Genomic DNA, 26,530 nt, shown 5'->3' on the forward strand with positions numbered 1-26,530 from the left:
TCCTGCCTTTCATCTTCAAGTATTCGCCGGAACTTACCCTCTGCCGTTTCTCCTGGCTTTCAGTTCTTGGTGGCTTTGCGTTTACTGTCCAGAGCTGTAGTTAGGGAAGCATTTTACGGTCTCCGAGTTTTGATTGATTTAAAAGGCTTAGGTCTTTGGTACCGTTGGGATGCTTGGAGGACTTGTACCCTTGGAGGGCATGGGAGGCTGATGAGGTCTGTGACTTGGAAATTGGGGAGCTTTCCTTTCCCAAAGACTCATTACCTGGTTTGTCCAGTGATAGCTGGTCAGGGGTCTTCTTTTTAAAGATTTTACTATTTATTTGACACACAGAGAGAGACAGCTAGAGAGGGAACACAAGCAGGGGGAGTGGGAGAGGGAGAAGCAGACTCCCCGCTGAGCAGGGAGCCCGACGCGGGGCTCGATCCCAGGACCCTGGGATTATGACCTGAGCTGAAGGCAGATGCTCAACGACTGAGCCACCCAGGCGCCCCTGGGGATCATTTTTGATGGATTGTGAGGCTGAGCTGATGTGTTTTCTGTTCCCATTATCTGTTGTCAGTCGCTCTCGAGGCTTTGGCCACCGGGCTGCAGGATGAATCCCCAGCGTACAGGGCAGTGAAGAGCTGGTACGTCCTGGGGGCAGGCCTGCTGGGCATGCTTAGGGGGTGGTGCCTACTATCTTGAAGGTCCTAGGTGAAGTATCAGCAGCTGCGTCCTGCAGATGCTCTCTGCCACTGGGACAGTATCCTTTGAGGACACCTGCTGGAGAGCCCTAGGAGTCCTCTGGTCCGCTGCTCCTTCTGAAGATGAGGCAGGAGGCCGACTGGCCCTCTTCTGCATGAATCCTCTGTCGCCTGGGGGTCTGCACTCGTGTGAGCCCAGATTCCCACCCAGGGCACCCCTGGAATGACCTTCTCACGGTCTGGTCTGTCCTCCTGCCTGCACCGCATGCCCTCTCTTCCCCCTGAGCCTTCTCTCTGCTCGCCAAGGCTGGCTCTCACACTCACCCGTGCTCACGATTTTGCCACATCAGCTTTCTCTCTGCACGGCTCTGTGGAGGTACACGTTAGGACTGGTTGTTGGGGGGGTCGGGTTTGCTTCAGAGTAATGTGGGTGAGGCTGACCTGGAAGCTAGTTCTTTCCTGGAAATCCAGGAGAGTTTTCCAGCATTCCCAGGCCTTGCACATCCCTTCGATCTCTCATTGTTTTGCCGCCGACTGCCTGTATTCCAGTTGCTTTAGTGATCTTCACACGTGCTGTATAATTCAGTACTTCACTTAAACTGTATACAACATTGCTGTTTTCTAAATTTTATGCATTTTTATAACATGCCTGATTGGATTACTTGAACTGATGTCTGAGAGTCAGAGAATGACTATAGATGTATTTGTTTCTTTTTAAATTTCCTTTTTTTTTTTTTTTTTAAGATCTACTAGAGAGAGGGAGCGGGGGGAGAGGGGCAGAGGGAGAGGGAGAGAGAGTCCCAAGCAGACTCCCTACTGAGCGCAGAGCCCGACTCGGGGCTCATTCTCATGACCCTGAGATCATGACCTGAGCTGAAACCAAGAGTCGGACGCCTAACTGACTAAGCCACCCAGGTGCCCCTTTTTAAGTTTCTTTCTTTTTTTTTTTTTTTTAAATTTTTAAAGATTTCATTTATTTGACAGAGAGAGACACAGCGAGAGAGGGGAACACAAGCAGGGGGAGTGGGAGAGGGAGAAGCAGGCCTCCTGCCGAGCAGGGAGCCCGATGCGGGGCTTGATCCCAGGACCCTGGAATCATGACCTGAGCCGAAGGCAGACGCTTAATGACTGAACCACCCAGGCGCCCTAAGTTTCTTAATTAGTTGCCAGTATTTCCAATAAAACCAGGCACTGCCCCCACCCCACCCTGGTCTGGATGGCCAGCCTTCCTGGCACATGGGGTTTGCATCCCGGGTCTGTCCCCCAGGAAGGCTAGCAGCGCCCATGGCCGCCCTTCCTGCCCGGTGTCTCCTCATGGCACGTGTGATGGAGGCTCTTCTCCCTGAGGAATTGGGTAGAGCTTCAGTGACTGACCCTGGTGCACTGAAGTGCCCCCAGGGCCCCGCTGTCAGGCAACCCCAACACCCTTCATCCCTCCTGCCCCATCAGTGATGTCCTGCCCACTGTCCTTAGTCCCTGCCCTGGCACGGGATATCCTTGGCTTCAGGAACCATTGCTGCATCTCAGTGCCTGTGCATGCCAGGTGCTTTGGGCCAGCCTGGCTGTTGCCCTGCTGCTCCTGATCCCCATTTCACAGATGGACAGACTGAGGCTTTGTGAGGTTTGCACGTTGCTGTGGACTGACCCAGCCTTCTCTTTCCGCTTCCCTACTCCATGGGCAGCTCATTTCTTTTTTTTTTTTTTTTTAAGATTTTTATTTATTTGACAGAGAGAGACACAGCGAGAGAGGGAACACAAGCGGGGGAGTGGGAGAGGGAGAAGCAGGCTCCCCGCCGAGCAGGGAGCCCGAAGCGGGCTCAATCCCAGGACCCTTAGATCATGACCTGAGCTGAAGGCAGACGCTTAAGGACTGAGCCACCCAGGCGCCCCAGGGCAGCACCTTTCTTATGCGACTTGCCCTTCTTTGAATTTCCTTCCTCCCTCCCTCCCTCCTTCACTCCCTCCTTCCTTCCTTCCTTCCTTCCTTCCTTCCTTCCTTCCTTCCTTCCTTCCTTCCTTCCTTCCTCCCTCCCTCCCTCCCTCCCTTCCTCCCGTCCTTCCTTCCTTCCTTCCTTCCTTCCTTCCTTCAAGAGAGAGCTCAAGCTGGGAGGAGAGGGAGAAGCAGGCTCCCTGCTGAGCAGGGAGCCCGATGTGGTACTCGATCCCAGGACCCTGAGATCATGACCTGAGCTGAAGGCAGACGCTTAAGGACTGAGCCACCCAGGCGCCCCAGGGCAGCTCCTTTCTTATGCGACTTGCCCTTCTTTGAACTTCCTCCCTCCCTCCCTCCTTCACTCCCTCCTTCCTCCCTCCCTCCCTCCCTCCCTCCTTTACTCTCTCCTTCCTTCCTCCCTCCCTCCCTCCCTCCTTCCTTCCTCCCTCCCTCCCTCCCTCCCTCCCTTCCTTCCTCTCTTCCTCCCTTCCTCTCTTCCTCCCTTCCGTCCTTCCTTCCAGAGAGAGCTCAAGCTGGGAGGAGAGGGAGAAGCAGGCTCCCTGCTGAGCAGGGAGCCCGATGTGGGACTCGATCCCAGGATCCTGAGATCAGGACCCGAGCCAAAGGCAGATGTTTCCCTGCCGGGGCCACCCAGCGCCGCTGGACTTTTCAAGTCTGTGGCACAGTGGCCTGGCTGAGCGGGGGCTTTAGCGTTATGGGAAGGGCCAGCCAGTGCACCCCCATGAACTGCGAGTTGGGGGCCTTGGGGCCATGCAACCTTGCTGGACAGTAGCCTTTGACAAACTTTGGGGATGTGCATGTGATGCTCTCGGCGCTGCTGGACCTGTTGATGCTGCGTTTTGCAGGTTTGGCGTGTTCTGTGGACGCACGTATGGCGCAGCGGTTTCAGCAGATGTGCCAAAGAGATTTTTCAGTCATACTCTGACTCAGGTGCTAACTCACAAGCCTGTGCTGAGAGGTGGGTTCCAGGATCCGGCTTGTTTGCCTCCCTCCCAGGAGCGTGGGCCCCAAATGTTAGTGCTCTGAGACAGCACGAGACTCGAGGACACGTTATCGTCAAATATCCTTTCGTTCGAAAGTTACACGTTCTCATAAAGAAAATTCAGAATTAACGAAGTATGGGAAGAACTGTCACCCATAGCATCATCAGAATAGAAATAACGTGAAACTTTTCTTGTGGTGTTTTCTCAATAGATTTTGAAAATTTAGTTATCAGACTGTGTTCCTAGATTCTGTTATAAGAAATCATCTATCATAAGCATTTTCTTACGCACAGTTGATCCTTGAATGATGTGGGGGTTAGGGACCCTGACGCCCTGTGCAGGTGAAAATCTGCATGTAGCTTTTTGACTTTCCCAAATGTAGCTACTAACAGCCTTCTGGTAAGAAACCCTTGATTAACACGTATTTTGCACGCGACATATACTGTGTACTTACATTGAAGTAAGCTGGAGAAAAGAAAATGACATTCAGACACCATAAGGAAGAGAGTACATTGACAGAACTGTATTGTATTTATTAGGCAAAAACCGCATGTAAGTGGACCCACACATTTCAAATCTGTGTTGTTCAAGGGTCAGCTGTACTTACAGGTTCTTCTCAGAAGTGCTCGTTGCCATGTCACGTACCCACGAGTGTCCTTGGGTTGATGTCACCATCCATTCAGTGACGGTGTTTGCAAGACTTCACTGTTCCTTGGGGACTGAAACGAACACCATGCCCACCGAGCCTTCTCTGTGTGCAGCATTGTGTCCCTGGGCAGGGTCCTCACACAGCACGAGGGAAGCTTCGGGCACGTGCTGTGTCGCACTCTGTGAGGGGCTTGGGCAGGAGCTGGTGCCCCCTCCAGCCAGACACCCTTCCAGCAGCATCCTCACTGATTGCTTACCCACCGTTAAAGTTGAAAAGCAGCAAAATTAAAATAGAATTGATGGATAAGAAAATACAGCAAATATGGTAAAGGGTTAGCAGCAGGGAACTGGGCCAAAGACACACTTGATAGCAGAAAACGGTTCACAAACAGAAATGTTTGCTAATAATCGAAAAAATGCAAATTGAAACAAGGTAGTTTTTTTGACACCGAAACAAAAGATAGCTTTTCATTATGACTGACTTGACGTTTTTGTCTGTTTTTATTCCTGAATGAAGTTTCTGATGCTGTTCAAATGCAGAGAGATTGGAGCTTCGCGAAGACCCACCCTTTGCTAACCAGCCTGTACCGCAGGGTGGGTGTCGGGCGGCATTCTGCCCTGTGCTCCCGCGCTGGGTGGCACTTGCCACGGGGCTCTGTGGCCCCCCGTCCACGGAGAGTAAGGCCGGCGGGCTCCGCAGACACAGCCGCTCCCGCCTAGACCATGGGGGGCCCAGAGAAGGAACTTACCACTTGGGCAGAACACCTTCTCCTTGAAACGAGAACCCTCCTGCCCACACTGGCCCTGAGGACAGAGGCAGAAGCGTCCCTGAAGTGGGTTGGGGGTGAGGATCCAGCTGCCCAATGAGCGGCTTGTTTTCGACAGCCAAGTTGGGGAACTTGTTTCAGCTCTTCGCGGTACTGCGTCCAGAGGAGTTGCTTGGCCACTTACAAGAAGTTCTGGAGACACGCGAGGTGAACTGGCAGCACGTGCTCTCCTGTGTGTCTACACTGGTGATCTGCTTACCTGAGGCGCAGCAGCTGGTTAAAGGTGCACTTGGGTGGGCACCCCGTGGCGCGTGCGTGCATGTCCTGCTGTTTGTGGGTGAGCTTGCAGGCGGGGGTCGCTGCTCCTCTCACCGCCCAGATGGTGCCCTGTGTCTTCTCGTCTGTGCCTTCGTCCGCCTCCCGTCGTCGGCGTGGGGCTGCTCTGGGCGTTCGTGACCTAGCCTCCTAACTGGCGTGCCCTACCCCCAGCAGCTTGCACGCAGGTCCTCGTCTGCCAGCTCTGATGGGTTGTTCCCTCCTAGACTGGGTGGCCCAATTCCTGGCCCGTGCGTTCGAGAGCTGCAACCTGGACAGCATGGTCACCGCGTTCCTGGTGGTGCGTCAGGCTGCGCTGGAGGGCCCCTCTGTGTTCCCATCCTACTCAGACTGGTTCCAGGTGAGCTCCTCCCCCCCCCCCCCCCTCCATCCTAGGAACAAACGCCTTCTGTGGTCAGGTCTTTTCCTCTCGGCCTCCGCGCGGAGCCCCGTGCTGCCCTGTCCAGGGTTTGGCCCTCCCGTTGTTGCCCCGCGCCTGCCCGATGGGGTCTCTGGTCAGGGCGTGCCGTCAGGCTGTTGCTCCTGCACGATGTGGTGCGCCCAGAGGAGCGCTTCTCAGCTGCCCGGGGCCGCCTCTCTGTTGGCGCCACGTCCATGTTCTTGCCCCGTCTGTGCTGCTTGCTGTTCACAGACCTGCAGGGTCCCGCTTCTGAGGAGGCATCTTCCAGACGTCCTCTCTGAAGCTTGGGTGTGGAAAGCTGTCGTGTAAAAAGTCGTCTCTTTGTGGAGCTTTTGGGTTTTCCTGGCACTCTGTGGGTTCTGTAATTGTTGCTTCCTTGTGGGGAGCCCACCTTCCTCCAGTTTGGAGGGCGGCTGCACCGGTGGAAGCCTGCCTTGGCCCAGCCTCTGCCGGCCTGGGCTGTTGGTAGACGGGTGGCCGTGGTGTTTTCTTTACTTTTCCCGTCAGCCCTGTGTTCGCAGCAGTGGGCTGTCGGCCCAGGGGCACGCGCTGGATGTGCACAGGGCTCTGGCAGTGTCCACAGCCGGGGTACCCTGGGTGGTCATCAGAGCTGCCCTGTGTCCTGTGTCCGCATGTGGTCTCTGTCTGCCAGGAGCTGCGTCCAAGTGATTGGGGCCAACCAGGTGTCCCCCGGGCCTGGGATTTGCTGAGTTCCCAGGGCGACAGAAGGACAGGAATGCTCCTCAGGTGCTAGGTTGATGGCGGGGTGTTTTGTTTTTGTTTTTCCTTTTACCTTTTAAATCAACTTTGTTGAGATATAATTTATATAAAATGCACCCAATTTAAGTGAATGATTTGGTGACTTTGACGGATATTTATGTGTATGTTCAGTGTTTGAAGATCTCTTAATCTTTATTTTCAAGAATGTTAATGTAAATAGGCCAATGTAATGATTTTACATTTGAGCCCTTTGGGGTCATGAATTATGGTTCGTAGCTCATCACAGTGTGCTTATAATTTTTCTAATAAGAATAACTGTCTTTTTCCTGGAGTGACATTAAATGCTGTTGCAGCCCCAGATCTGGGGACGTGTCTGTTACTCTAGACACTGGACATAAATACTTCCCATAAACGGTCTCCCCTGGTGGCTCGTTTCTAGTCCTGTTTCCAGGGTGTCATTGAGCCTCACTCTTGACCCAGTGGATGTTGCCAAGAGTCACTAACCCTTCCATGTAGACAGATTAGAGGGAGGGAAATGGTGCCCCTTGTTCTTCGGTGGGAGCTGAATGGTGATGGGGGGCGGTCTTCTTTCCATCTGCTGGCTTTTTTTTTTTAGTTTTTGTTGTAATCACCCAGTGCTCATCACAAGTGTTCTCCTTCATCCCCCTTCTTACTGGACACCAGAGACAAGGGAAACAAAAGCAAAAATAAACTCTTGGGACTTCTTGGTGAGGTTTGTGTTAAATGTATAGATTGCTGGGGCGCTTGGGTGGCTCAGTCAGTTAAGTGTCTGACTTCAACTCAGGTCATGATCCTGGGGTCCTGGGATCGAGCCCCACGTCCGGCTCCCTGCTCAGTGGGGAGCCTGCTTCTCCCTCCCCCTCTGCTGTTCCCCCTGCTTGTGTTCTCTCTCTCTCACAGATAAATAAATAAAATCTTTTAAAAAAATGAAAAATAAATGTATAGATTGCTTTAATATAGACATTTTAACAGTGTGTTCTTCCACTCCATGACCATGATACGTCTTTCCATTTATTTGTGTCCTCTTCGATTTCTGTCATCAGTGTTTATAGTTTTCAGAGTACAGGTCTTTCACCTCTTTGGTTAGGTTTATTCCTAGGTATCATAGTGTTTTTGGTGCAGTTGTAAATGTGGTTGTTTTCTTAATTTCTCTCTCTGCTGCATCATTATTAATGTATAGAAATGTAACAGATTTCTGGACATTGATTTTGTATCCTGTGACTTTACTGAATTCGTTTATCAGGTGTAGTAGTTTTTTGGTGGTCTTTTGGGTTTTCTATATATAGTATTGCATCATCTGCAGATAATGAAAGTTTGATTTCTTCCTTGCTGATTTGAATACCATTGATTTCTGTTTGTGGTCTGATTTCTATGCTGGGACTTCTGTCCTGTGTTGAATAAAATTGGTGAGGGTGGACATCCTTGTCTTGTTCCTGACCTTAGGAGAAGAGACTCTCAGTTTCTCCCTTTTAGGATGATGTCAGCTATGGGTTTCTTACACACAGCCTTTGTATGTTGAGGAATGTTCCCTCTAAACCTACTTTGTTGAGGGTTTTTATCATGAAGGGATGCTGTACTTTGTAAAATGTTTTTTCTGCTTCTATTGAAATGATCATGTGATTCTTAACCTTTCATTGATGTGATGTGTCACATTAATTTGCGAATAGTGAACCACCCTTGTAGCCCCAGAATAAGTCCCACTTGACTGCGGTGAATGATTTTTTTTAATGCATTGTTGGATTCGGTTTGCTAGTATTTTGCTGAGGATTTTTGCATCCTTGTTCATCAGGACTATTGGCCTGTAGTTCTTCCTTAGTGGAGTTTTTCATCTAGTTTTGGTGTCAGGGTAATCCTGGCCTCATAGAACGAATTTGGAAGTTTTCTTCCCTCAGGTTTTTGGAATAGTTTGAGAAGAATAGGTATTAACTAGAAATGTTTGTTAGAATTCACCTGTGAAGCTGTCTGGCCTGGACTTGTGTTGGTGGGGAGTTTTGTTTTGTTTTAAAGATTTTATTTATTTATTTTTTAATCTTTATTTTTTTATTTTTTTAGAGATTTTATTTATTTGACAGAGACAGTGAGAGAGGGAACAGAAGCAGGGGGAGTGGGAGAGGGAGAAGCAGTCTTCCCACGGAGCAGGGAGCCTGATGCGGGGCTCGATCCCAGGACGCTGAGATCATGACCTGAGCTGAAGGCAGTCGCTTAACCAACTGAGCCACCCAGGCGCCCCCTTTTTTTTAAAGATTTTATTTATTTATTTGATAGAGCGAAAGAGCACAAGCAGGGGGAGCAGCAGAGGGAGAGGGAGAAGTAGGCCCCCTTCCAATCAGAGAGCCTGATGCGGGACTTGATCCCAGGACCCTGGGATCATGACCTGAGCTGAAGGCAGATGCTTAACCATCTGAGCCACCCAGGCGCCTGGTTGGGAGTTTTTTGATGACTGAATTTCTTTGCTGGGAATCGATCTGTTCAAGTTTTCTATTTTTTCCTGTTTCAGTTTTTGGAGGTTATATGTTTCTAGGAATTTATCCATTTCTTCCAGGTTGTCCAATTTGTTGGCATATAGTTTTTCATAATAATGTCTTATAATTGTTTCTATTTCTGTGGTATTGGTTGTTATTTCTCCTCTCTAATTTGTGATTTTGTTTATTGGGGTCCTTTCTCTTTTTTTCTTGATAAGTCTGGCTAGAGATTTTTCATTTTTATTGCCTTTTTTTTTTTTTCCTAAGAACCAGCTCCTGATTTCATTGCTCTCTTCTTTTTTGTTTGTTTGTTTATTGTTTATTTCTGCTCTCATCTTTATTTCTTCCTTCGTTCTGTTGGTTTTAGGTTTTGTTTGTTGTTACTTTTGTAGCTCCTTTAGGTGTAGGGTTAGGTTGTGTATTTGAGATTTTCCTTGCTTCTTGAAGGCCTGTATTGCTATAAACTTCCCTCTTAGAACTGCTTTTCTGCATCCCAAAGGTTTTGGACTCTTGTGTGTTCATCTTCATTTGTTTCCATGTACTTTTTTTTCTTCTTCTTCTTTGACTTCTTGCTTGACCCACCCATTCATTTTTTGTAGCATGTTTAACTTCCATTTATTTGTGGTCTTCCCAGATTTTTTCTGGTGGTTGACTTCTAGTTTTATAGTATTGTGGAGTGTGTTCTGTCCGTCTTCAGGTCGAGTTCTGGGGCATTTGGGATGATTTGATTGTTACCTACTTGTGTTTGTGGGACGAGGCAAGCCTCGGGTCCTCCTGCTCTGCTGCCATCTTGCTCTCACCCAGTGGCTTCTTGTGCCTGCACCACCGTCCTATTCAGAGTTCTCTGGGCAGAGACTCCTTGCCGCCCTTCAGGGCCGATGCCCGTTGTAGGATCCCCAGGCGCCCTCGGTTCCTGGAAGGGCCGGCTTTTCTCTTGCGGGCTGGGCACTTTCAGCGTCCCGAGGGGTGCCCTCTCGGCCCCCTCCCCTGCGGTGACCTTGTCTCCTCACAGAAGAGTCTGGGAGTTACCGTGGTTCAGAAGTGGCTTCATTGTGTAGAATGTGTTCATTTGTTGAGGAAAGAGCCCTTGTGAAGGCAGCTAATACATTGTGCTCCTCAGGGTCACAAAAAGATCGCACAGTTACTGTTTTCTAGAGGAAGACATTTTTAACTTCTGTTCTCAGTAAATTTTCAGCCCGTCTGCTCGGGCAGGCAGAGCCGGGCGTCACGGGATTACAGGAGCCCGGGGGGCCGTGTCTCCCTTCGGCTTCAGCCGCGGCGCGACGTACCCCCGCGCGGGTGGCGCCGCCCCTCGTGGAGCCGGCCGCTGGCCCTCACGCCCGCCTCTCCCCCCAGGCCTCGTTTGGGAGCACCAGGGGCTTCCACAGTGGCAGCAAGAAGACACTGGTCTTTCTCTTCAAGTTCCTGTCAGACCTCGTGCCCTTTGAGGCTCCCCGGTACATGCAGGTGAGCGGCGGCCCACGCACCCGGGCGTCCTGCCGGCCTTGCCCCCTGCACGCCTTCCAGCGAGGGGTGTCACTGTGCTCGCGTGTGTGCTGGGAAAATGCCCAGGAGCCGGCCCCTCGTCCGTCCCCGGGGGGTGGTTGGCGACAGCACGCGGCCCCTTGCGAGGCCGCCGGTCTGTGCCAGCTCAGCGGCATGTCAGCGCCCTCTCAGCGGGACGGCATTGTCATGTATGCTAGAGCCCCGTGTTGGCGTTTAAAGGGTCCGTCTTTGTTTTGTTTTGTTGGTAGCCTCAGGTTTTTATTTAAATTCCAGTTAGTTAACGTACACAATGATACAGTTTGTATTGAAGAACCAGACGGATATATTCCAAAGTGCCCGTGGCCATTACTTCCAGACGTGGAAGACATTACACCCTCTATAGAGTTTGCATTTTTAATAACAAATCTGTATGAATCTCATGGTTAAAAATGCCTTACTGCAAGCTTTCTTTTTTAATCAGGTAACTCTGCCCAGCATTCTTTGAGGGGTAGGGCAGTGGAAACTGATTCTTACTTCTTTTTGTAATTTGGATATTTGCATTACGTTCCAAAGAATACATGTGACCTAAGTGACAAAGAAGCATAGAGAATGTACCATCACCGAGCGAGGCTCAGGATGTACCCCCTGCCCTGAGGGCTTGACCCCTTGTCTCCCTGGGGCTGGGGCACCCCTGTGTTTGTGCAGCAGGGGAGAGATGGGGGCAGTGCCCGGCGGCGCTGGGTGAGGGGCCAGCTCTGTGCGAGGACCCGGCCACATGCTCTCCCTGGGCTGGGATTCTGTCTCTTCCACTCCGGCTTGAGCCCCCGGAGTCTTCGGCTCATCCCTGGAGTTTCCCACCTTTGGTGTAAGCTCAGGTGTCCACAGCGAGCTGTTGCGGCCCCAGAAAGCCACCCCCAGTTCGAGGACTGATGGGGCCCTGCTCTGCCATCTGCCCGCAGGTGCACATTCTCCACCCGCCGCTGGTGCCAAGCAAGTACCGCTCCCTCCTCACGGACTATGTCACGCTGGCCAAGACGCGCCTGGCTGACCTGAAGGCAAGTCGTGGCCTCCCTTCCCCTGCAGCTCCTCAGCCTCTCCCCGCAGAGACCAGTGCCTCATGGTCCCCACCATGTCCCCTATGCAGGTTTCTATGGAAAACATGGGCCTCTATGAGGATCTGTCTTCAGCCAGGGACATCACGGAGGTAACGTCACCTCCGTTTTGCTGCCCCCTGTGGCCTCTGGCCTGTGCTCACCAGCACAGTCTGATTTCCTGGGACTCTGAGCTGAGCATTTGAGCCTGTTCCATCTGGTGTATCTGGAGGATGGGAGTTAAAGCAAGTTACCGTGTGCAGGACGGTCTTTTAGAGCTTCATTCATGTGGGTTTGCATTGAAGAGGAGGTCTTCAAAACGGGGTTGGAGGAAGATCCTGGGTTTCTAAGAAATGCAGGAAGAAGTGTTAACTGTATTTATGTAAACCAGATGTCAGATGGCTGTATGGTGTGTGTATATGTTATTTTAAGATTCTCTTACTTAGGGGCGCCTGCGTGGCTCAGTCAGTTAAGCGTGACTTCTCTCTGCCTGCCACTCTCCCTGCTCGTGCTCTCTCTCTCTCTCTCATATATAAATGAATAAAATCTTTAAAAAAAAAAAAAAAGACTCAAAAGATGTGAATGGCCTGAGAGCCCTTACAGCTGCCATGAAAGTGTTAGGTGAATATTTTTAAGTATTTATTTTTTAAAGATTTTATTCATTTATTTGAGAGAGCATTAATGAGGTGAGAGAGGGAGAAGCCAGACTCCCCACAGAGCAGGGAGCCCGATGCGGGGCTCGATCCCGGGACTTCAGGATCATGACCTGAGCCGAAGGCAGACGCTTGACCAACTGAGCCCCCAGGGCACCCCATATTTTTAAGTAATGTAGGTATCTACTTAAGATTCATTGCTGTTGACATGTTGTCATTTCATAGTTTTTTCAGCTCTGCAAAATTAAGTCCCTCCTCCTTCCCACTTCAGAGTCTTTCCTCAGAACGCTGCCTTCTCCTTGAGGGGAGCCAGGAGGGTGGCAGAGGCTCCCAGAGGTGTTGAAGGGTCCCTGGGGCGGCTCGTTGCCAGCAGTCGGTCCCTTTCCGTGGTCTTGCTGGCACTGGTTTGCCCGAACATCCCCTTGCTGTGCCGGCAGCGAGCACATGGCTGTCCGCCTTGAAATGGCAGAGTTGTGGTGCCGAAGGGTAGGCTGATGGCACCCTTCCCTGCTCAGTGTCTATTCCTTCAAATCTTCTGTTCCTTCCCCATCCTCCCTGGGTGGAGCCAGCCCCATGGCCAAGCGCACCAGGATGTGGAGAAGGCCATTGCAGTGTTCGAACATACGGGGAAGGTTCCTGTCGCTGTCATGGAGGCCAGGTAGGGTCATGCTTCTTGGAGTTGTCCCATCTGTCCTCAGACCCATGCGGAGCAGGCTGGCTGTTGTGTGTGTGGGTGACCGAGGGTGGAGGTCCCAGCAGGAGTCCTGGAGTGAGGTGGTGCAGAGCTCTTGCTGTGAAGCTCGGTTTCTTGAGAAAAGCCAGGGGGTATTGTTGAGTAGAGCCCACAGAGAAGGACGAGAATGAGCCTATGGTTGGTTGGTTGGTTGATTTATTTTTAGTTTTAATGATTTTATTTATTTGAGAGCGAGAGAGAATGAGCAGGGAGGAGGAGCAGAGGGGGAGGGAGAAGCAGACTCCTTGCGGAGCAGGGAGCCTGATGTGGGGCTCGTTGACCTGAGCCAAAGGCAGATGCTTGACCGACTGAGCCATCCAGGCATCCCAAGCCCGTGGTTTAATAACGATTTTTAATTTTTTTTTAAAAAGATTTTATTTATTTATTTGACAGAGAGAGACATAGTGAGAGAGGGAACACAAGCAGGGGGAGCGGGAGAGGGAGAAGCAGGCTTCCCAATGAGCAGGGAGCCCGATGTGGGACGCGATCCCAGGACCCTGGCCTCATGACCTGAGCCGAAGGCAGACACTTAACGACTGAGCCACCCAGGCGCCCCAATAACGATTTTTTATTAATGCTTCATGGGTGACCAGTGTGGGGCCAGGACGGAACTGAATAGCAAAATTTTGTTGAATTTGGTGATCCCCAGACATCTGGAACTTTGGTTATTATCAGCGTGGGCAGCTTTTTGAAGGCATCGCTTCTCAGAAATGTGAACTGGCTCAAGGTCCCCTGATTTCTAGCTCAGCCCCAAGGAGAATACCCACGGCTGACCTGAAATGACTAACCCAGATCGCATGGCTGTGCCTCTGGCAGAGTGTCTTCCAGATCCTTGGGATGGAGGGTTGTTGCTTCCCCTTGCATGAAATGTCCCAAAAGAGTGAAAAAGAAGACTAAAAGCAGTAGTATGGGGGCACCTGGGTGGCTCATTCGGTTGAGTGTCCAGCTGTTGATTTTGGCTCAAGTCATGATCTCGGGGTCCTGGGATTGGGCCCCGTGTCCGGCTCTGTGTTCAACGGGGAGTCTGACTGAGACTCTCTCCCTCCCTCTGCCCATTCCCTGACTCGCACGCTCACACGCACATTCACATTCTCTCTCTGAAATAAATCTTTAAAAAACAAACTGGTGTAATATCACAGTCGTGAGACATGAAATGAGACAACCCACCGGTGCCAGCCTGTGAAATGCAGTGAGCTTCTGTGGGAATGGATGTTTTCATAGTTGTCAGTAAGGTGTTCTAACGCTCCTGTTGTCTGTGACGCCTCTGAACCTGCTCTTCTATGTTGCAGCATCTTCAGGAGACCTTACTACGTGTCTCACTTTCTCCCTGCCCTGCTCACACCTCGAGTGGTCAGTACATGTGGTCACGGACTTGGGGCCCAGGTGGCAGAGAGCAGATGTCTCACTTGAATCCCGTCTTCCCCCACAGCTTCCGAGAACCCCTGATTCCAGAGTGGCCTTGATAGAGTCCCTGAGGAGGTACGCAAGGACACCTGTTTCCAGGAGGGTTTTTGACAAATGCAAAGAATTGTGGTGCTTTTGTAGAGAAATGTGTTTTATTTAATTTATAATAAGATTTTATTTTATTATTATTTTTAAAGATTTTATTTATTCATTTGAGGTAGAGCACAAGCAGGGGGAGCGACAGAGGGAGAAGGAGAAACAGTCTCTTCACTGAGCAAGGAGCCCAAAGTGGGGCTCAATCCCAGGACCCTGGGATCATGACCTGAGCCGAAGGCAGACGCTTAACCGTTTGAGCCATCCAGGCACCCCTCAAAATTGGTTAAGATTTTAAAAAAGAAAATTAAATCTGAATACCATTTTTCGGTGAACTTTTAGGACTATCATTCTGGGAATTTAAGAAAGTCATGTTATTGGTCCGTAATCATTTTGAAAGGAAAATTTAAGCAAAGAAGGAAAAGAACAGGGAGACATGGAAGCCTCGCCCTACAACAGATTGGGGTAGACCCGGGACTTGCATAGAATATGGAGTCTCGGGCCCCCAGCTCGCACTTGACTGGCTTCCCAAGCTTCTCCTTTCTGTAAATCCTGCTTCCTAGTGAAGCTCTTACAACATGATACCCATAAGAAGGTCGAAAAGAGAAAGAGCCTAGAAAGTAAAAGTACACTTTTTCATCTTAAAATAAGACCATTCTCTGGGATCCTTATTTTTATTTATTTATTCATTTATTTATTTATTTTTAAAGATTTTATTTATTTATTTGACAGAGAGATAGAGAGCATAAGTAGGCAGGGAGGCAGGGAGAGGGAGAAACAGGCTTCCCGCTGAGCAGTGAGCCTGATGTGGGGCTCGATCCCAGGACCCCAGGATCATGACCTGAGCAGAAAGCAGCCGCTTAACCAACTGAGCCACCCAGGTGCCCCTTTATTCATTTTTTATATAAAATATTCCAAAAGTACAGAGACCGATGTTAAAAGAACCCATATGCCCCACTCACCATTAATGCTTTACTGCCTTCCCTTTTTTTTTTTTTTTTTTTTTGCTTAAAATAAAACAGTACGAGTATTGTTGAAACCCTTCTCGGGGCGCCTGGGTGGCTCAGTTGGTTAAGCATCTGCCTTTGGCTCAGATTATGATCTCAGGGTCTTGGGATCCAGCCCTGCATTGGGCTCCCTGCTTGCTGGGGAGTCTGCTTCTCCCTCTCCCCACCCCCTGCTTGTGCTCTCTTTTGTGCTCTCGCTATCTCCCTCAAAAAAAAAAAACAAAACAAAAAACCCTTCTCAGTCCAGCTCCCTGACCCGCTTTCCTTTTTCCCTTTCTAAGGAAACCATTATCCCGAAGTTAATGTATAATCTTTTTTCTATTTTTATTTTATTTTGTTTTATTATTTTTTTTAGTGGGGGGAGGGGCAGAGGGAGAAAGATGCAGGGCTCGATCTCATGACCCTGAGATCATGACCAGAGCCGAAATCAAGAGTCGGATGCTTAACCGACTGAGCCACCCGGCTGCCCCTTTTTTTTTCTATGTTTAGTTTTTCTATTACACGTGTTTACAGCTACAAAGGATGTATGTATATGCGCGCACCACACTGTGTCATTCTGCAGCTGGATTTTCACTCATCCTGATGCCCGTGTGCTCTGGGTCACTTACTTAACCACAGCATTGAATTCTGTTCTGCAGCTATGCTGCTGGACTGCACGGCCCCAGGGCCCCGTGGCCTGCAGAATGACTGCCTTAATTGATTTATCCACCCTGTAACAGAACTCTTATGTGAACTCCGATATAATGTTTTAGTAGTGCTTCGGTGAGCATCCTTGGATGAATCTCCATGAAAGCTCAGAATCTTTAGTGAAATTTCCTTAATTTGATAGATTAATTTGTGGATAGTTGACTTTGTTATAACTTTTTCCTCCCATGAACACAGTATATCTATTTAAGGCTTTCAGTAGTAGATTTTTCTGTCTTGTATATTTTTTGTTCAATATACTACTAGGTACTTAGATTTTGTTGCTGTGAAAAGCATATTACTTTTTTTGGTTCAACCCTGCTGAACTTACTTCTAGTAGCTGGTTAGTAGATTTTTTTTTTGTAGATAATCACATATCTATAAGAATAACAGTTTGTCTTTTCCTTTTTCATCTTTATACCTCTTCATTTTTGTCTTACGTATTGGGTAGGCTTTTTAGTATAATATGAAATTGTAGGAATACGAAGCTGTCTTGTTCCTGACTCAAATAGGAATGCTTCTAAAATTTTACCAATACTTTTATTTGCTGTAGTCTCCATATATTTTCATATGCTTTTTACGATATTAAGAAAGTTCCCGCTGTATGAATTTGCTAAGGACTTTTAGCATGAATTAATGCTTTTGTTGCATCTCTTAAAATGGTTTTTTGCTGTTCTGTAATCTGTTATAGGATAGATTACATTGATTTTTTCACTGTCCTTGCATTCTGGATCATTTCCTACTTGGTAATGATTTTTTTATTACAGAGGCTGTTGTATTTGAATTAGTGATACTTTATTTAGGATTTTTGTATCTATGTCTCATACTTTTTCACTCATCTTGGCTGCTTTGACATCAAGGTTGTAGTACCTCGTGAAATGAATTGGATGGCCTTCCCTCTTTCCTGTCTCCTAAAACAGTCCATATAACAGGGATTCTGTGTTCCTTTAAGTTTGGTAAAACTTGGCTATAAAATCGGGGCACCTGGGTGGCTCAGTCGGTTGGGTGTCTGCCTTCAGCTCAGGTCATGATCCTAGGGTCCTGGGATTGAGTCCCGCATCGGGCTCCCTGCTCAGCGGGAAGCCTGCTTCTCCCTCTCCCTCTCCCCCTGCTTGTGTTCCTGCTGTCGCTCTCTCTCTCTCTCTGTCAAATAAATAAAATCTTAAAAAACCAAAAAAAAACTTGGCTATAAAATCATCTGTTCCTGGTATCTATTTTCGAGGCAGGCTCTTGACAACTGATTCAGTTTCTTGAATGTTTATTGGTTTAATCAGGTTTTTTATTTCTCCTTGAGTTAGTTGTATGTTTCTAGAAAACCATGTGTTTCATCTAAATTTTCAATTTACTGACATAGCATTGTCAGTAAATCCTATATATATATTTTAAGTAGGCTCCATGCCTGATTTGGGGCTTGAATTCACAACCCTGAGATTAAGACCTGAGCTGAGATCAAGAGTCGGATGTTTAACTGACTGGGCCACCCGGCGCCCCTCTTTCCTTTCTTTCTTTTTTTTTTTTTTGTAATTCCTGCTAGTGTTAATTTTGCCCTTTCTTTGTGACTCTCTCTTGTTAGAGATTTGTCTGTTGTATTAATTTTATCACATAACTACTTTTTGGTATTACCATACCTGCTGATGTATTTTTTATCTTCTATTTCATTGCTTTTATTTATTTATTTTTTATTTTTTAATTTTATTTTTTTTAAGATCTTATTTATTTGACAGAGACACAGCAAGAGAGGGAACACAAGCAGGGGGAGTGGGAGAGGTAGAAGCAGGCTTCCCGTGGAGCAGGGAGCCCGATGCGGGGCTTGATCCCAGGACCCTGGGATCATGACCTGAACCAAAAGGCAGTCGCTTAACGACTGAGCCACCCAGGTGCCCCCTTTTTATAGGTTCTTTTTTTTTTTTAAGATTTTATTTATTTATTTGAGAGAGAGAATGAGAGAGAGAGCACATGAGAGGGGGGAGGGTCAGAGGGAGAAGCAGACTCCCTGCCGAGCAGGGAGCCTGACGCGGGACTCGATCCAGGGACTCGATCCAGGGACTCCAGGATCATGACCTGAGCCGAAGGCAGTCGCTTAACCAACTGAGCCACCCAGGCGCCCCTTTTTATAGGTTCTTAAACTGGTTGTTTAACTCAGTGTTTTATAATCTTTCTTGTGTTTTAATGCAGGTATGTCTTAATAAATTCTACCTCTGTTACTTTAATGCCTTCCAAAAGTTTCAGTATATAGTTTTTAGATTGTCATTTAGTTACAAAATTTTATTACTTGTGTTATGATTTTCGTATAATTTTTAGTTGTAAATGAACTGAAAAATTTTCCAATCATATAGGTGTTTGTTCCTGAGCTTTTATTGTTGATTTCTAGTTATATTATTTTCAAAGAATATGATTAGCTTTTTATGAATTTTTATTAAATTGAGACTTTGTCATAGACTATATACATGTTCAGCATTTGTAAACATTCCCTGAATATTCTTTAATTTGGAGGTGTAGGGTCTGTCTGTTACATTGTACTTGTTCTTGAGTTTCCTGTATCCTGACCAGTTTTCTGTCACTTTGGTTTATCAGTTTATTATGGATGTTGTTGTGGTTTTGTCATTTTCTCCTTGTAATTCTGTCAGATTTGTGTTTATGTATTTTGAAGCCTATTTTATCAGTTGTATACAAGTTTATGATTGTTAAAGCCTTCAAAATATAGCCTTCTTTTTGGATATTTTTTCATTCATTATTATGTAATGTCTTTATTAGGCTTTATTTATCAGGCTGTTAATGCCAGCTTTTTTTCCTTTTTTTTCTTTTTGGTATTTGCATGGTATGGCTTCCTCATTCGTTGACATTTATTTCTAGGCTTTAAAAAATTGTTTTTGGGGGTGCCTGGGTGGCTCAGTTAGTGAAGAGTCTGCCTTCAGCTCAGTTCATGATCTCAGGGTCCTGGGATTGAGTCCCATGTCAGGCTCCCTGCTCAGTGGGGAGTCTGTCTTCCCACCCATCCCACACCCCACCTCCCCACCCCTGCTTGTTCTCCCTCCTCCCCCTACTCATGCTCTCTTTCTCAAATAAATAAATAAAATCTTTTAAAAAATTGTTTTTGTCATAGTCAAATAAGGATGTAAATTAAAGTGTCAGCTCTATAAAGTTTATTAGGAGAAACAGCCATTCCCCCGCCCCTCCCTGCCACTTCTTTTTCTCCAGAGGCAAGCATTTTCAACTCTTTTTTTTTAAGATTTTATTTATTTATTTGACAGAGAGATAACACAAGTAGGCAGAGTGGCAGGCAGAGTTAGAGGGAGAAGCAGTCTTTCCACTGAGCAGGGAGCCGGATGTGGGGCTCGATCCCAGGACCCCAGGATCATGATCTGAGCTGAAGGCCAGCTGCTTAACCAACTGAGCCACCCAGGTGCCCCACATTTTCAACTCTTAACTGATTTTTTATATTTATCTCTATATATCTTCTTTTCTTTCTTTCTTTCTTTTTTTTTTGGACAGCTTATTCAGCACTCACATTTGGTAGGTAGTTTTGTGGGGTATAGAAATCTGGGTTGGAAATACTTTTCCTCGAATTTTTTAAAGTATTGCTCCATTGATGTCTAGCTTCTAGGGTTGATGTTGAGATACTATGTTTCTGATTCTTTGCATGTGACCTGTGTTTTACTCTCTGGAGACTTGCAGTATCTTTGTTGTTCCCTGTGTTCTGAAATTTTACAGCTGTGTATTTTGGTGTGCGTCTAATTTCATTTCTTGGCTAGGCAGAAGGTGGGCCTTTTAATCTGGAAATTCATGTCCTTCGGTACTAAGAAATTTTCTCAGATATTTTAAAATCTTTTGTTAATGAAAAATTTAGGACAGAAAATAGAATAGTATTTATGTGGCACTCACATGCCCCTGCCCCCCCACCACTCTGGGTTGTTTGGAAGCAAACCCCAGGCCCAGATGATATCATTAGCTTGTTTCATGCAGGTCTCCTTTCCCGTGTGGCTTCTTCCTGCAGCTCCCACTTCCCAGACATTGGATCGCCAGGATTGTCTTCCGACTTGTTCTCTGTCACATTTTGCATATCTGGTTTTTTGGGTGTTATTTTCTCCTCTTTCAGGGGGATTTCTTCCAGTTTATCTGCCCGACCCTTCTCTCACTGTCCTTAGCTCTCTGAGGATGAGTGGTGTCTGAAATGTTCTTTTCTGTGGATTGCTCCATTTCCTCAGATTTGCTCTTTCTTTTTCTTTGCATTGGTTTCTAATCCTGAAGCTCATGGTTTTCCAGTCCCTGGGTGCATGGTGTGCTCCCCTCTGCGGGCCGTCCTCTGCCTCGCTGCGGCCTGTAGTGGGACTCCCGCCCTGGGGCCCATCCATCTCCTTCCTTTCCCTGGCCATCGTTTGGGTTTGCAGCACCGTGGGGCGGGCTGCCCTCCTGCCTCACTGCTCATTTTGAGACTTTGTGTCCTGTAGGCCATGCGACTGCACGTGTCCCATACCTGGGCTGCCACTCGGTGGTTCCTGCTCCTCTGAACGTCCTTATCACAGGACTTTGTTCTATAATTCTGTGTATTTTTAATGACATAAATTGGGTGTTTTTCTCAGTATTACTCATTAAAAGTAGTTATAAGGTCATTAAAAAAATTTGGAAATTACTCGAACTTTAATGAGAGAAGTAAAAATCATTTATAATCTCACTATCCTAAGGCAACCACATTGGCAGATAGTTGTATATGACAAGTTATGAACACTAAGGACCATTTGATTCATGTAATGGTTTCTTTTTTTTTTTTTTTTTTTTTCTAAAAACAGGGTCATACTATAAGGTATGGATAATAGACTATACCATGTATTTTTGTTTTATGATAGTTTTTGGAATTGTGAGCTTGAGAACTAATTTGAGTCACATCTGACTTGGTTTTCATGTTTTCTCCTGACCCAGGGCAGATAAAATTCCCCCGTCTCTGTATTCCACCTACTGCCAAGCCTGCTCCACTGCGGAAGAGAAGAAACCAGAACGTAAGGTTAATGGGTCTGTCTGTCCCCAGGACGGGTACCCTTCTGCCTCCCTGGTCAGGCTCGGTCTGGCTCAGTCAGGACGGACCCCCCAGCCCAGAGGCCCTGGAAAGGTACCTGACAGGGCATCTCCCTGACGTGCTGCCCGAGGCTGTGATGTGCCTCTGCTTGCCTGTCCTGATTCGGGCGACCTGTCAGACAAGGCTGCCAGGCTTGAGGCCTGCAGTGTTGATTCTGAAGTGGGCTGTCATGGGAGGTCTGCTCCTTGGGACGGTTGAGTTCGTCTGTAGTGCGTTGGGGATTGCTCAGCTCATGGGGATCAGTGCTATAGACCTAGGTCTGACCTGCGACAGTGTGCGTGAGACAGCAGTGCTTAGAGCCCCTGGGCAGCCTTGCTGGCGTGTTCCCACCTATCCCATTGTCTCTGCCAACAGGGCGGTGGTGGGCGGCCCATCCGGAGGAGGGCCTGGTTCCTTAGCAGTTTCACGTGGTTTCAATCCTCGGACCTTTCCAGGGCCAGCTGGGCTGAATGAGGCTGTGTTTTCTAGTTCTATCTCCCAAAACCCTTCCTTTTTTACATGCTTGGATGATTTCTCACAGCCACGGAGACTGAGAAAACTTGGGTGGGCAAAGAATGAAGGTCCCAGGTCTCACACTTGTTTTTACCATTATTGAAACAACTCACCTCCGTGATGGGGATGCCAGGGAGACTGTAGGACTGTGTCCAGTATGTGGGAGGCATGCTCCTCCCTACCCAGCCCCCTGGCCCTGCCCTGGGGGCCTTGAGAATGTTTTCTGTACTTTATCTGGCAGAGCTTATAAAAGAAGCCTTACAATTTCTAGTTTTATCGTGGTGTCTACCTTGTAAGGCTCACTGCATGTACCCATTTCTTCTCCAGTGGCCCCAGAACTTGAACTTGTTTTGCTTTTAAAGCATGTAGTGTACCTTTTTTTTTTTTTTTTAAGATTTTATTTATTTATTTGAGAGAAAGCACAAGAGCATGAGCAGGGGGAGGGGCAGAGGCAGAGGGAGAAGCAGGCTCCCCGCTGAGCAGGGAGCCCGATGTGGGGCTCGATCCCAGGACCCTCGGGTCATGGCGCTTAACCGACTGAGCCACCCAGGCCCCTTTGCCTTCCTTTTTATAATGAAAATGGTATTTTGGGCATGCCTGGCTGGCTCAGTCAGGGGAGCATGCGAATCTTGATCTCAGGATTGTGAGTTCCAACTCCAAGTTGGGTATAGAGCTTAACATTAAAAAAGGAAAAAGAAAGAAAGAAAAATTGTGTTTGAAGAAAAATTTTTTTTAAGAGAGCGCGAGCACATGTGCAAACAGGGAGGGGCAGAGGGAGAGAAAGAATCTTTTTTTTTTTTTAAGATTTTATTTATTTATTTGACAGAGACAGACACAGCGAGAGAGGGAACACAAGCAGGGGGAGTGGGAGAGGGGGAAGCAGGCTTCCTGCTGAGCAGGGAGCCTGATGCGGGACTCGATCCCAGGACCCTGGGATCATGACCTGAGCCGAAGGCAGACGCTTAACGACTGAGCCACCCAGGCGCCCCGAGAGAAAGAATCTTAAGCAGGCTCCACATCCAGTGTGGAACCCACCATGGGGCTTGATCTCACGACCCTGAGATCATGATCTGAGCCGAAATCAAAAGTTGGATGCCTAACCAGCTGAGCCCCCCAGGCGCCTCAAGAAACATTTTTCTTTTACAAATTTGTGATCAGATCTAATCTTTTTTCGTAAATCTATGAAATATATCTTGAGAACTGGTAATCATCTGTTGTATACTAATTCTTAGCTTTTTTCTTTACATCTTATTTTTTTTAACATCCTGTTAAAAGAACAGTATGACAATGTTAATTACAAGTTTGAGAAATGGAATAAATTGTCACCCATCCACAATCCTGTCTCCCCACCCAGACCCCCTCACCATGCTTCTGGTTCTTTTTCTTTACATACGTGTTTTTCACTTTTATAGCATGTTGTGCATAGAACCATGTTTTTCCTTAAACATTGATAAACACGTTTCTGATACGATGATCAGTGCCCAGCAGCGCGGCACCTCGTCTGGGGCCTCTGTCTGCCCTTCTCACGGAGGAGCCACGTCCAGTTGTGTGTGTCCTGTCCTCTCCCAGGTGCAGCCCCAGGGATGAAGGCGGAAGCCGGGGGCTGTGCGGAAGAACCGCTGGGACCGCTCGCCGCTGCCCTGAGAGAGCTCAGAGCCGCCATGACAGACCCCTCTCAGTATGACGGTGAGGGCCTGGCTGTGGGCAGGGCGATCTGCAGCGGGTGCCCGTGGGCTGAGTGGGCATCCAGCCGCGCCCGAGCTCAGGTCAGCCTGACCACAGCGCCGGCGGGTGCTGGACGGGAGACGGGTCCGTCGTCAGACTGTCCCAGAGCCTTAGCAGAGATGAACACTCTGCGGTTTGACACCCCAGCAGGCCAGGTGGTGGAGAGGGGCGAGCCGGCGTTCCTCGGCTGTGCTGGTTGACAGGCGGAGACGCAGGCCCTTGGCCTCTGCTTCTGTACGACCGGTCCCTGTCACCCGGCGCGTCGCCGGTGCTCATTCGTGGAGGGAGAGTGTGGACGGTTCACGTCACGTAGTAGTGCACGGCGGTCCGTAAAATGAAACACTAACTTCTCCTACTCAAGAGATTGTTGTTGGGAAAAATGCAGAATCTGAAGTAAATCGTATTTTTATCCAGGAAGTGTAATAGGTTTTTATATATTATGAATCCATTGTACTCAAACCAGGACAGGACGCCCTGTGAGAGCCTCCCAGAGGAGATGCTGATAACGCCCTTAGTGCCCCTGCTCCTGGCGCACAGGGTCCCAGGGCCCGTGGCCTCTCAGAGCTGTGCTCCTGCGAGTTGGGCGTGTGGGGACGGCGAGGCTGGGGCGGAACCCCGGGGCTTCAGCAGGATTGCCGACGCGTCAGGTCGGCCTCGTCCCTAGCAGCAGATTGCCGTTTCCAGCGGGCACGGTTGGCCCACTTGTCCCCTGGCCTCTGGCGCCACGGCTGATGGTGGGATGTGGAGCCTCGGGCAGAATGTGCATAAATGAGGTCTGTGGTGGGGAAGGAACACATGGACCCCTCAGAGAACCCATCGAAAGGCCGTGGACGGCCCCTGTCCCTGCTCTGCCCCACCTCGTGCCCGCGCACCGTCTCAGCAGTGCCACCTGCCGTGTGGGAAAAGCAGTTTGCACCGTGTGGCTGCTGGGTGTGCGCGGCCCCGGCCTTTAGTGCAGGTGTGGCCCCCGGAATGGGGGCTGGGCTGCTTCTCCTGCAGAGCCGGCCCCCGGGTGCGGTCGGGGGTGGGCGTCAGCGGCTTTCCTGGGCAGCTCACCGTGTTTCTCCATTTGCAGTTCTTTCCGCTCACATGGCAGTTGTCTCTGAACGGCTCAGCTCCGCCCTGGGCCTGGGCGAGGAGGACGGCAGCTTGGAGGTATCGCAGGTCCAGCTCAGCATCATGGCTCCACACCTGGAGCACCAGGAACAGGAGGTGAGTGCAGGCTGTCGAGCAGGGATGGACTGCAGACAGTGCTCGGTGCACAGTTCTCCTCCCCAGGAAACCAGACATCCAGGAGCTGGGCATGCTAGGCCCAGGGTCAGCCAGGCCCGGCCTCTTTGTGTACAGACTCTTTAAATGTCTAAAGAGCGTGCAGCAGATGCTCTTTGTGGCCCCAAAGCCTGAAACTGTTCACTCTCTGGGGCTGTATAGACGAGGTGTGCTGACCCTGTTCCCTGTTGTGAAGGTTCGTGGCTGGGACTGTGGGACTGTGGGACTGCTGGCCCGCCATCCTTGAGGATTTGGGAGTGGGGTTCGGCTGCCGGTCAGCATGATTGTTTCCTCAGAGGCGTAAACAGTCCGGCTCATGCACCTTGCTCTCCGGGACTCTGTGCCCTCAGTGACCATTTATCTCTCAGATCGCGGACCTCCTGTTGACGTCTTTCTGTCAGAACCTGATCGCAGCCTCCAGCTTCGCCCCACCAGACAGGTAGGGGCTGGTGATTCTCACTGGGTGGTGTGGAGCTATGTGTGGGGTGGCCTGGGTGCTCGGAGCAGGCCTCCCTGGTGGAGGGGAGTTCCTCCCTGTCTTCCCTGACGAGGACGGGGAGCAAGGCTGCCATCCCTAGTCCAGCTCTGATCCTGGGTCCTGGGTCCTGCCTTCTGCCTTATGTACTGGTTGGGGGTCCCAGGCGGGGTGGAGGGGCCGTGCTGACTTTTATCAGGTGCAGACACGGCAGAGGTTAAGCATCACCACGGGAGACCCCGCTGTTGGGGGAGCAGCCCGGGTCTTTCTGAGGCCTCCTGGGCGTGAGTGCTCATGCAGCAGAGCCCGTGGGAGGGCCGTGCAGGGCCCGGACTGGCCGGACTGCTGGTCTCGGCGGCTCTGTCTGCAGGCAGGGCCCCTGGGCTGCTCGCTTCGTGACAGCCATGTGTGGACGCAGGCTCCTCCCTGTTGTGCTCACCCGGCTCTGCCAACTACTCCGTCACCAGGTAGGGCTGCTGCCTCCTCCGTCTGGGAAGTGGGCTCCGCCCTCCTTGCTGGAGAATCACTGTCTCCCGTTTCAGGGCCCAAGCCTGAGTGCCTCCCACGTGCTGGGCCTGGCTGCCCTGGTCGTCCACCTGGGCGAGTCCAGGTCTGCGCTCCCAGAGGTGCACTTGGGTTTTCCTGCCCCTGCCAAGAGCCTCCCCATCCCAGAGTTCTTCAGTAGCCTCCTGACGTTTGGAACCGCTGAGACCTCGCTCTTCTGCCTGAAGTGAGCTGCCCCTCCCGCCTCTCCCCTCTCCACAAAGTAGCACATTCTCATCATATAAAACTGGCCAACACACACGCTCCGTAGGTGATCACTCCTTAACATTTGGTATATGTCTCTCCAGAGTCTTTTATGTCGTGTGTATTTGTGTGTATTTCTTAGTTTAAAAAAATGAGATCATATTACCTTAAAAGCTGCCTTTTAAGACATTAACAGTAGACCGTAGCCTTCCTTCCATGTTGTTCAGCCATCTTCTGTTGGGGCGGGTGTTACTGGGTTTTGTCTTGGGGGCGCCTGGCATCCGGTTGGACCCGTCCCTCTGGCTGGGTTGCTGGGCTTCCCTGTGGTGAGTAGCTGTTTCTGTGGGGTAAGTTCCTGCACATGGAGTTGCCCAGTCCAAAGCAACTCATCTGCAGGGGTTTTGAGACCCATCATTCTAGAAGTTTGTGCTAGTATCCACCCCCACGCTTCCCTTATACACCACTGTGGGTCAGACCCATTCCAGGAACCAAATCCCTGCCCTTCTGTGTGGGGGCATCTGGCAAGTGGATAGCGTGGCGCATGTGGGGTGATAGGTGCTGGGAGAGGTGGGCTGGTGTCAGTGAGCGCGGCCGCCCACCCCAGGGAGGGCAGGGATGGGTCCC

The 26,530-nt window shown here is 49.3% G+C and overlaps 1 protein-coding gene across 9 annotated transcripts in view; it reads left to right on the plus strand.

The window, feature by feature from the left end:
* Positions 1 to 26,530, plus strand: part of FANCA (FA complementation group A) — a 59,496-nt gene that overhangs the window by 12,393 nt on the left and 20,573 nt on the right. For 5 of the 9 annotated variants that reach the window (XR_004682801.1, XM_035024550.1, XM_035024551.1 and 2 more), the window contains exons 10-26: positions 563 to 629; positions 3,486 to 3,598; positions 4,789 to 4,865; positions 5,180 to 5,321; positions 5,581 to 5,714; positions 10,334 to 10,444; positions 11,422 to 11,517; positions 11,607 to 11,666; positions 12,776 to 12,864; positions 14,229 to 14,289; positions 14,369 to 14,418; positions 21,045 to 21,121; positions 23,260 to 23,376; positions 24,491 to 24,627; positions 25,053 to 25,123; positions 25,530 to 25,626; positions 25,702 to 25,889. Coding sequence is in view for 8 of the 9 variants with exons in the window: in XM_035024550.1 (XP_034880441.1) it covers positions 563 to 629; positions 3,486 to 3,598; positions 4,789 to 4,865; positions 5,180 to 5,321; positions 5,581 to 5,714; positions 10,334 to 10,444; positions 11,422 to 11,517; positions 11,607 to 11,666; positions 12,776 to 12,864; positions 14,229 to 14,289; positions 14,369 to 14,418; positions 21,045 to 21,121; positions 23,260 to 23,376; positions 24,491 to 24,627; positions 25,053 to 25,123; positions 25,530 to 25,626; positions 25,702 to 25,889 (1,687 nt within the window). In the remaining variant the exon portion in view is untranslated. Of the gene's footprint in view, positions 1 to 562; positions 630 to 3,485; positions 3,599 to 4,788; positions 4,866 to 5,179; positions 5,322 to 5,530; positions 5,715 to 10,333; positions 10,445 to 11,421; positions 11,518 to 11,606; positions 11,667 to 12,775; positions 12,865 to 14,228; positions 14,290 to 14,368; positions 14,419 to 21,044; positions 21,122 to 23,259; positions 23,377 to 24,490; positions 24,628 to 25,052; positions 25,124 to 25,529; positions 25,627 to 25,701; positions 25,890 to 26,530 lie in introns of those variants that run through there. The other 4 variants (XM_035024555.1, XM_035024552.1, XM_035024556.1 and 1 more) reach the window with 4 other exon arrangements.

This window comes from Mirounga leonina, unplaced genomic scaffold (genome assembly GCF_011800145.1).
Source record: "Mirounga leonina isolate KUSES-001 unplaced genomic scaffold, KU_Mleo_1.0 Mir_180, whole genome shotgun sequence".
NCBI classification, from domain to species: Eukaryota; Metazoa; Chordata; class Mammalia; order Carnivora; family Phocidae; genus Mirounga; species Mirounga leonina.